The sequence below is a fragment of the Lagenorhynchus albirostris genome, chromosome X, assembly GCF_949774975.1.
Source record: "Lagenorhynchus albirostris chromosome X, mLagAlb1.1, whole genome shotgun sequence".
NCBI lineage: Eukaryota > Metazoa > Chordata > Mammalia > Artiodactyla > Delphinidae > Lagenorhynchus > Lagenorhynchus albirostris.
The window spans coordinates 119,357,863-119,369,107 of record NC_083116.1 but is presented as its reverse complement, the minus strand read 5'-3'; the positions used below and the strand labels follow the sequence as shown (position 1 = coordinate 119,369,107).

General features: G+C 42.8%; 1 protein-coding gene across 1 annotated transcript in view; it reads left to right on the top strand.

Moving 5' to 3' along the window:
- Positions 1–4,589: 4,589 nt before the first annotated feature.
- GRPR (gastrin releasing peptide receptor) overlaps positions 4,590–11,245 on the top strand; it is a 31,496-nt gene continuing 24,840 nt past the window's right edge. The window contains exon 1 of the mRNA XM_060137729.1: positions 4,590–5,002. Within this exon, the coding sequence (XP_059993712.1) occupies positions 4,590–5,002 (413 nt within the window). The remainder of the gene's footprint in view (positions 5,003–11,245) is intronic.

The window sequence follows — 11,245 nt, the reverse complement described above, 5'->3', positions numbered from 1 at the left end:
TGATACCCAAGCTGCTGGCTCAAGGACCACACTTTGGGTATCAAGGGCCCATAGCAACTATCTCCTAAATGTGCTTCCTTGCTCACCCTCTCCCTCCACAGAGGGCAGGCACAAGGACTGTAATGTTGCCGTGATCTCGGGGTCACACACTGCCTGCATCATTGGTCCCCAGCATAGCAGAGGGCTGGAATCCCTTCAGGACCTCATGAAAAATAGTGATTCTTGGGTTCCATCCCTGGAGATCTCATTCAATAGGTCTGGGGTATGGCCTCAGAATCTGTATTTTTAAGAAGCACTCCAGGCAATCTTGAGTTTTTTTGAAGAACCAGTGTTCTATAGACTGAAGTCCAACCAGAAACCTTAAATGTAAAGTCTTCCCCAGCAGATCCAGTCTCCTTTTTCTCATTTATTACTCCCCTCTACAGCTTTGTTCAAGACTATCTCACAGACAGACCCAAAGCATCCCCTTCTCTTTACTCTGGTTCCACCTACAAATTCTACCCACTCTATAATTCATTTGTCTTTTCTGTGTATGTTCATTGTCAGTCTACCAAGAATGCCAGCTGCTGGAAGACACAGTGCCATGCACATAGCTGGTGGGCAGAGACTTTGTCTTTACTCTCTTTGGTCCTGTTGAGTCCACCCATCCTCCCAAATTCTACCAAATGACTGTGTCCCACCCCCATATTAAAAAACAAAATGCAATTGTCTGGAAGAGTGGAAAATGTGACTCTCTTGACTGAAATAGAAATGACGCTCCTGCCCCAACACGTAAGAAAGGATGCTGAGTCACACTCCAATTCTATTCAGAAACTGGAGTCCCTGAGGACGGGGACTTTGTATTATGTTTGTTCTATGTCATTTTCATAAGTCAAAGGCATCTCATGCTCACCATTAAATAAAAAGCTAAGCAAATGTCTAAGTATGTTTGGTGATCTGCTCGAAGGCGACACAAAGTGGTAGGGATGGAAAGAGTCATTATAGCTAATTAGTTGAAATGACATCAAAATTCTCTAATTAGCTTTCTAAAACATCCTTGCTCCCAGAAAATATTAAGTGTTGAACCTCAATATATCCTCACTCCTAAAATACCATAAGAACAGTCTATAGTGTTGTGGGACACCTAACACCAACAACAGCCATGAGGAATCACTGCTAACTCTCAGCATCAGTGTAACTTACACGGCAAGAAACACTAACAGCCCAGTTGGATTTAAGAGGTGTGGTTGACTCAGCACACGGGTGTGTCTAAAGAAATAAAGGGAAACAACATCTGGGAGTCCTCTTTGTGAACCAAAAACATGCCCTTCAGACCAAACTTCTTAACAAGAATACAAGATCCATCACAATTTCACCCAAACCTGCCTCAGGCTTCATTTCACACTGCTCTTTCCCTGCCCCCTCTCTTCCAATCTGGATGCCCTTTCCGGGCTTGAAGCTGTCCGCTGCTCGATGCCATGCTCTTCCCTTTAAGCCTCCATCCTAGGTGCATACTATTTTCTCTGTTCAAAGGGTTCTGCCAAATAGCCTTTAAGGTCAAATGTCGGGACTTCCCTGGTGGTCCAGTGGTGAAGAGTCCACCTTGCAATTCAGGGAACGCGAGTTCGGTCCCTGGTCAGGGAACTGGGATCCCACATGCCGCGGGGCAACTGGGCCCGTGTGCTGCGGCTGCTGAGTTCGCACGCCTCAACCAGAGCCCGTGCGCCACAGACTACAGAGCCCACGTGCCACAGACTACAGAGCCCACGTGCTCTGGAGCCTGCACGCCACAACTAGAGAAGAGAAAACCCACTCACCACAACTAGAGAGAAGCTTGTGCGCCTCAACGAAGAACCCGCATGCAGCAACTAAGACCTGATGCAGCCAAAAATAAATTAAATAAATAAATAAATCTTGAAAAAAAAAAGATCAAATGTCACCTTCTCTGGAGAAAAGGGAGGGGATGGGGTGTAAATGCTGCGACTTTTTTTTTTTAAAAGAAGCCAGAGTTTATTTCTATTTAAACAATACTCAAGGAACTTTCAGAAGGTTAAAAGGCCCAAAGGTGCCCGGGTTTCATATAATAATATAGCCAGGTTCTGGCTTTTGCTACCTCTGTTTCTAAATGCTCAGGACTACCCTGGGCAGTTCAATGCCTCACTAATTCTTCTAGTCCAAGAGTGGTGAATTTCTCTGAGTTTTGGCATAATTCCTACAAGGCTGTCCCTCTGGTAATGACAACAAAAACAACGCCAGAAGCAATGATTGTCATTGAGAGGAAGAAAGGTAAATGATCAGAGAAGAAAGCCACCACAGCAATTTCAAGAAGCAGAATTATGAATACGGTATAGAACGAACAGAAGCATTTGCAGAATCTTCTTGAAAACCCTTCTTGGCATTATTCTTTGAAACCAGGTCCTCTGACTTTACGCTTGAGTAGTTGGGATCATGACGGGTCTTATCATAACATGTATCTTCATGTTATTTTTCTCAGGCTCTTACACAGTGCCTGGAAACTGGCAGGTGTTTGATAAATGACTTTCAAGTAAATGGAGGACTGGCTGCTATGATAGAACTTTTAGCCTATTGATCTGAGGTCAGTCTCTCTTCTGACTTTACTGGGCTTTTCCAAAATAAAATCACAAAAATAGTCTCTTTCAATCACAACAATAATAATAGGTTTAATAATAGCAGCTGATTATTACTTGAGCACTTACTATGTGCCAAATACTATGAAGTCTTAACACGAGTAATTTCATTTAACTTCACGAATTATCCCCGCTTTACAGATGAGGAGCTTGAGGCTTAAGACACCAAGTAACTTGCCAAGGTAATGAATGAGGGAGCCAGGACTTAAGCAGGGAGTCCATGTACAGCATTATTAAGCTCTACTGCCAGTAACTCATCAACACCACTAGGCTTGTGGTTACTGACTCATTAATGGTGCTGCTGATCACCACTGAGAAGCTCTTCCCCCTCTGGGCATGTAACATTAGACTCTACTGCTGGCTGAGAAGAGCACAAGCCCTTGGGTTTACGGAAGAAGCATGGCAGCCGCCTCAGTGTTGCAAGCTGCCATTGGAAATTTCCATGACAGCACACTTGGTGGGCCCTGGCATGGTGATGAATGCAAGCTTCTTTATTCCTTATGAATCCTGAAAAAGCAAACTTTCAGTGGCAGCGCCTGCTAGTAACTGGCTTCCTGTGATGTATCTGGAAGAGCTTGAAGAGCTTCACGTAAGTCTTGAAGATTCACGCTTGTAATGTAATTATACATTTTTGCTAAAGGTCTAAGCTTAAATCTAATAGTACCTCCTCAGTAAAGCCTTTCCTGGCACCTGTCAACTCTAAGTTATTCTTTCCACTGCCCAATTCCTCAGTATTCTATCTGTAACTCCTTTACAGTTCATTTCTCACTCAGAGCTTACGAGGAAATTTGCCATAAAACGCAACAAACATTAACTTAAAATTGCAAATAGCTGCACCAGAATGCCAATTCATGTACCTTTTAGATCCAATGAGAAAATTCTCCTGGAAAAGACTACTTATCTGTGAGAGTTAGAACACAGCTGGCTTCTGATTTTATTTCTCTCTGGTAAAGGGAAAAAGAATGGCCTGGCAGATCTACAGGACAGAGCGTGTGTGCGTTCTGCTTTCTGCTCATCCCAGATGTCAGGTGCTGAAGGTTTAAAGCAGGAGTCGTGTGCCTATTTGCCCTCAGTAGCAGTCCCTGTTCAAATAGGCAGTGGGAAGGCCGAGTGGGACCACTCACATGTGGACGCCTTGCTCATCTGTGTGCAATTTAATTCAGGGACAGACCTCATTTTATAGCAACCTTAACATGTCATCCTAATGTATTGGAAAAGATGAGAAAATGGGATGTGAGTCTGGATTTGGAGCCTAGTATCAGAAAGATTTCCAGTGCTTTGCAGAGTGCTGCATCTGAAAAAGAGAAGCCCAAATTATCTGCTAGGACCCGCAGATTGTTGGGCGAGTCTCATCTGGGCAGAGCAGGCGGCCGGGCAGTGACTGAAGTGTCCAGCAGGGGGCTGGCACTCTCTGCCTATAAGTAGCCCTGTTCCTCTTCAGAGCCTCAGCTCAGCAGAGCTGCCGGTTGCTGGTGAAGCCGGTGACGTGCAAAGCGTTCCTGCCTATAGCATTTCAGGCTTTCTCGGTACAGTGTTTTTCTACCCTCTTTAAACCTTCAGGTTCTAAATATCAGGAAAGACGGGAAATGCCGTGTGAAAATAGCAGGCCAAAAGTTCTCAGTAAACTGCAGCCAGGGAGACTCAGACTAGAATGGAGGTAGAAGGAGTTGGTACAGAGTGGGTTTGATTCTAAGCCCTTTGGGAGCTGAGTTTTTGTGGGTGTTTTGTTGTTAACTTACTGAATTTAGAGATGTATTACATTGGTCACGTAAAGACCAGAGCAGCGCCAGCATCAGAATAGTGACAATTTTGAATGCCATAGTTTCTATGTACTCAGAGTATTTTTATTAAAGAAGATAAAGAGCCCAGCATAGATTTTATCATCATCTTCACCAAACTGCAAAGTCAAAAGTTAAGCAACAGCATCTAAGGGCACTTCTTAGGTGAGAAAGAACCTAGAGGATGGCTCTGAATGACTGTTTGCTTCTAAACTTGGACGTGGACCATTTCGTACACTGCAACATCTCTAATCACAGTGTGGATCTCCCCACGAACGACGACTGGTTCCACCCGGGGGTCCTGTATGTCATCCCTGCAATTTATGGGGTCATCATTCTGATAGGCCTCGTTGGCAACATCACCCTGATCAAGATCTTCTGCACCGTGAAGTCCATGCGAAATGTACCGAACCTATTCATCTCCAGCCTGGCTGTGGGAGACCTGCTGCTCCTGGTAACCTGTGCGCCTGTAGATGCCAGCAGGTACCTGGCCGACAGATGGCTGTTTGGCAGGATTGGCTGCAAACTGATCCCTTTTATCCAGCTTACCTCGGTAGGGGTGTCTGTCTTCACACTCACAGCTCTCTCAGCAGACAGGTAAGTCCTGGAGGACAGCGACCTTCTCTCTGAGGGTGGTAGATGCTTCGGTAAATGAGCTACCACATCGGGACAAATAGGGTTGTTTGTGTGCAGGGAAGTTTCACTCAAACTCCCATTCCCTTCCAGGCATGTTTCTGTTCTAGGGACTACTTCTTGAGTTTGACATATTGGTTTCAGAAAGAAAAGTCAGTGGATAGCGGTGGGGGTAATCTCTGAGTATAAGATTGAGGTGCATTTTCTGGAGACAGCTGATTTAGCCTTGCTTCTTCCTAACTTCTCACTCCCTGCAAAATTAATTGACTGGTGAGGAAAAAAAAAAAAATTCACATCTAATAGAGTTTAAACCCCAGGTAAATGTCTCTTGGAAGCAATTCAAAGTCTTCAGAGAACAGAAAAGTCCCACTGCATTTCTTCTTCAAATGTTCTTTCAGAAATAACCAAGAGGAGAAAATAAGCAGCATTTCCTTGAAATCCATTCTCTTCAGACAGTTTAACTTTTCTCACAGCTGATGTTGTATTTGGTTCTCTGGAACTGAACAGTTTGTGTGCTGGTTTTTCTAAGTATCTCTTAGGTGAAACCAAGCATTATTTGGATTTTTTTCTTTCCTTGAGAAAGCTCCATTCAAGGTTGATTTCAAATTTTAGTATCTTTATTGATGTACTTCCATATACAATACTTTTAGGGTTTTTGTTTTTTGGGCGGGGGGAGGGAGTCCAGTACAGTGTTTTATTCTGGGAAATATACATATTTGTGAACTGCATTTCTTGTGTGAACATATTGCTTAAAAATTCACATTTATTCATTCTTAAACATTCATATTCATTCTTTGAGCATTTATCAGGTGTCTATCACGTAAAAAACACTTGCTTGAAATAACCAGTCAGGAAATACCTGCAGATTGTTCACATAAATTGCTGAGCATGTCTTATGTACTTCTGGGCTCTAGAACTGGACACAGTAATGAATAGGCTTCAGACACATTGTCGACCATATGGTCAAATTAAGAAAAACTGGTGCAAGGAAACAGAGACTATCAATTTTTGTTTTAAAATCAACTGTATGTTTTGGTGTTAAAGATACAAAGGGATTTGAGAGTGTACTGAGAAAGGCATAGAAGCAGCTCTTGAAAATTTATACTCTGAAGAAAATGTCCCACATTTTAATACATAAGGTGCTGGATTCTCACTTTGTAGAGGAACAAACTGTTTGTTCCTCTACAGGTGATCTGGGTTTGTGGAGTAATGGACAAATAAAGAGAGTGTTATCAGTATTTGTAGACATGTGTTTATACTTAGCTGCCTGAAGTACACTGCTCAGCACACACAACTTTTTCAGACTGAAAAATAATAGCCCAGGAACGAGGTTTGCACATGGCGCCCACTAGGCAGGGTTTCTCGGTTCCTGCCACTCACTCTCAGCTCGCTCTAACCCTGAACATATGCCCACCAAGGCCTGATGACCACAGGCAGTCTCACTGTTGAGCCAGGGCAGGCAAACTGTGGAGCTGGCAGCAAGTTTGTGGCTGGTTACCAGTGGCCAAGGGCACCTCAGGATGACAGTCATTTTCTTGATGGGATGATGAGATTTTGGTTTCCGGGTTGGTGAGTGCAGTGGTACAGATGGCCTTTCCTCTCTTCCTGGGATGGGGTGGGGAGTGGGGGAGGGGGGAGTGAGGGAGAGGAAAGTGAGGGAGTGCAATGGAAAGATACAGCTGCAGGGAACTCTTCTCGGGGTTTCAAAGCAGACGAAATTCCCCATCAGCAGAAAGGCTCTCTCAAAAGGCAGGCTGCACCATTTGGCAGCTCTGGTGTGTTCTCAGGAAGTTTACAGTTACCGCACATCTTTCCCAAGTTCAGAAATTACTGTAAGCTTCCATATAACTAACTTTCTGTGTTTTGCTAAGGCTTAAAAAAGCTGACCTCTAACCAATTTCAACAAGAATAGGTATTGAGCTAGTTAAAATATATAAGACTGTACGTCTCATCTTTAAAAGCTATTGGAGTTTTATAACAACCTCATGAGGTTGGCAGGGCAAATACACACGCGCACGCACACACATACACACACACAATATCTGTATTTTTTTCTTCTCAACAAGGTATAATTATATACAGTAAACTGAACAAGTGTACAGCTCAATATATTTTCACATATTCTGTATAACAACATAACCACCACCCAGATAGAGATAAAGAACAGTTCCAGCACTCCAGGATTTTCCTTTATGTCCCTTTCCAGTTAATACCCAACCCCATAGAGAGGCAATCACTATTCTGAGTTCAATTACCATGTATTATTTTTGCCAGTTCTTTAATCTCATATACATGGAATCATACTTCTTATGCCTATCCTTATGTCTGGGAGAGTCATCCACGTTGGTGCACATAGCAATGGCTTATCCTTTTTAATTGTTGTGTAGTGTTCCATTGTATGAATATACCTCAGTTTATTTATCCATTTTAATACTGATGGACATTGGATTTTTTCCAGTTTGGGGTTGATCATAACCCCCATGATCATGCCTGTTGGGGGAACAAAAGTGTTTCTCTTGGGTATATGCCTGGGAGAGGAATTGCTGGATCATAGGGGCAGGTATTTAGTAAATATTGTCAAAGAGTTTTCCAAAGTGGTAGTCTTTATCTGATGGATTGGTCAAAGGGTGAACCAGAAGACCCTCAAAACTGGATGATCATCGCAATCATTGGGGAGCTTAAAAATATGCAAATTCTTAGCCCCCATCCATCCCCAACCCCTATAGATTGACCAGCAATGCGAGTACTCATCCCAGCCTCCCTTCTGCAGCTTTCTCTCCCCCAGGTGAACTTGAGTCTTTGTTAATATGAAAAGAATAACATTTTTCTAGAAAAGTTTATACTGGGGCACTGAAGGGAGACTTCAAGGCAGTCCCAGAAACCAGAATTCTGTGTTTCACGAAACTGACCAATTGCAGATTTGCATTCAAACCCCTTCACTATTGGTCCCAGCCTCCCCCTCACCCCATGCTATCTTCCCCTCCTTACACACATTGAGATCCTCATACACAGTTGTTACACCAACAAGTTCCTGGCTCTGCTTCCTTGCTCATGCTGAGTCACATCCACTCTGCAGAATCCTTTCTTCTTTCCTAAATAGAAGACTCTTCTCCCCAACCCATGTGATGTATGGAAGTGGAATGGATATCAACAGCCCTGCATTTTAGGCTTCTTTTATTCTGCCATTACTACCCATATAAGGGAGTCAGACCAAGTCTCTTACCTCTCTGACCTTAGTTAAGTCATCTGTAAAATAATAGACTTGAGCTGGATTATTTCTAAGGTCCTTCCAAATTTTAAACTCATGATTTTTATCTGTCATCTTGCCCACCACTCAGATTCTGGCTCAAGCCTCCTCCTTAAAGCCTTAAGTTGGACCATTCTAGTCCAGATTTTCTGGCCCTCTTCTAAACATGAGGCTTATTATCTAATACATGAATTATCTCGTGACATCTTTCATCTTGCTGTTTTGAAGTATTTCATTCATTTGTCTTATTTTAGTCTCTCGTATATTCATTGCTTTGACTTTTCAAGTAGATTATTAAGAATGTAGAAGGCAGAGATTGCTTATATATTATATCTTACAGTGCCTCAGATGGTTTCTTGTACCTAATGGGTGATCAAAAAATATTGATTAGGGCTTCCGTGGGGGTGCAGTGGTTAAGAATTTGCCTGCTAATGCAGGGGACATGGGTTTGAGCCCTGGTCCGGGAAGATCCCACATGCCGTGGAGCAACTAAGACTGTGCACCACAACTACTGAGCCTGCGCTCTAGAGCCTGCTCGCCACAACTAGAGAGAGCCCGCGCGCAGCAACGAGGACCCAAAGCAGCCAAAACTAAATAAATAAAATAAATAAATTTATTAAAATATATATATATATATATATATATATATATATATATATATTGATTAGGGGCTTCCCTGGTGGCGCAGTGGTTAAGAATCCTCCTGCCAATGCAGGGGACACGAGTTCAATCCCTGGTCTGGGAAGTTCCCACATGCCGTGGAGCAACTAAGCCCATGCGCCACAACTACTGAGCCCGCGTGCTGCAACTACTGAAGCCTGCGCTGTAGAGCCTGTGCTCCACATCAAGAGAAGCCACCGCAATGAGAAGCCCACACACCACAACGAAGAGTAGCCCCCGCTCGCTGCAACTGGAGAAAGCCTGTGCGTAGCAATGAAGACCCAACGCAGCCAAAAATAAAATTTAAAAATTTTTTAAAATAAAGTTAAAAAATAAATAAATAAATATTGACTAATTAAAAGTATGGTTAATCATCTGAAAGCATACTCTTAAAAAATATATCACACAGTCACCTGCTTCTTCTCTGTTCCTCTCTATTAAGCTCTCATTATTTGGGCAAATGAGAGAAAATCTATTCTTTGTGAGTCAGTAAGTAGATTTGGGGGATGAGATGGGTTGATGGATGGATAGATGGAAAGAGGTGGATGGATAGGAGGATGGGTGGTTGGATGAGTGGATGGGCAGATGGATGGAGAGATAGTGAATGTTTGGGATGGATGGATATTTTTTTTACATACTGGTCTTTGCTACTAGATGCCCATCTCTATACTAGGTGCCTCAGTATTATATAAGTGGAATTTAAGACCTAACAGGAAAAGGGTAAGGAGAGTTTGCGTTTTCTTTTCCAGTATAAAAGCAAAGAATAAAGGTGGATTTAATGTTAATAGCATTTATATTACATGCCCAAGTTATCTTGTGTCTGCTGCAGTATTATTACTCAGTTTTATTTCTGCTAGAATGGGGCTGACAGAATAAATCCTATGGCCAGATGTGCTCCACTGTAAAGTGATCCTTCTTTGATTCCATAGAAAAGACTTTTCCTAGGTTTTCCCCTCCCTTGTGATTTGGAATGTGTAAAGTAACAGGAAAGTATTACATTAATGCAACCTTCCTGAAGTACAGATTCTTTGAATTCACTGCAAGGAATTTATGAGATAATGTAGTTTTCAGCCTTTCCTGACATCTAGAGCTGCATGGTCCAATATGGGAGCCACTAACTACATGTGGTTATTTAAATTTAGATTTAATTTATTATTATTATTATTATTATTTTGGCTACGCCACACGGCTTGTGGGATCTCAGTTCCCTGACCAGGGATTGAACCTGGGCCACAGCAGTGAAAGCCCGGAATCCTAACCACTAGGCCACCAGGGAACTCCCAAGATTTAATTTAAATAAAACTAAAAATTCAGTTCCTTAGTCAAACCAGCCACATGTCAAGTGCTCAGTGCCACATGTGATTCTACTGGACAGCACAGATACAGAACATTTCCATAATTGCAGAAAGTTCTGTTGGACAACGCAGAAGAAAGTTTGTTCTGTGCCTTGGCGTCCAAATCTCTTTCCCAGGATCCATGTTAGCTGCTTTCGTTCATTGAGGGTATCAGGAATCCCTCAGGCAAATAACGAATGCCTCCCAGCTGCATGGGCTCTTCCTGTCTGTAAAATATCTTCTATTGGAAGATGCTCAAAGATGAAGAGACAAGAATACAGGCAACCAACGCAATCACCAGTCACAGGCTTGGGAAATTTAGGCATCCCACTGATGAAGTTTTGAGACTTTCTGAAGAATACCTATGGGGTTCACTTTCCAGTCTGCGCTATGAACTTCTGTCTGATCCTTCCATTCTCTTTTGCCAGGCCCTCTTCCATCTGCCAGTCTATCTTTTTACCTTCTTATCTCAAAATTCACCAGAGCAAACACTGCTCTAGGTAAACTCTTATCGCCTCCCATACATGCTGCCTGACTTCTCCCCTCTTTTACTTCACTTCCCCCTCCCTGATGACTGAGCTGTTCCCTCCATCTATCCAAATGCTACCAATCTTTCAAGGCACAGTTCAAGCCCTTCTCTTCCATGAAGATTCCCCGACCCTTTGGCTTTCATTGATATTTTCCCCTTTCCTAAGATGCTTTTGCCTGTACTGTTCTTTAAATATCAAATTTATCCTACCTTGTATTACTAGGTCCTTTTTATAGATGTGTTTTCTACTTCCTTCATTATATGAGACGCTCCATGGGGTCTGTGCCTGCTACAACGCCCAGGCCCACCTTACATCTAGTAAAAGGACAATAACTACAGCGTGGTTGATGTTTAAGCAGCGACAAGATGATAAAGTGTAGCAGCTACAAGTAGAAGTCATTCTCAAGTTCATACCCTTATACATGGTGTTCTGAGAC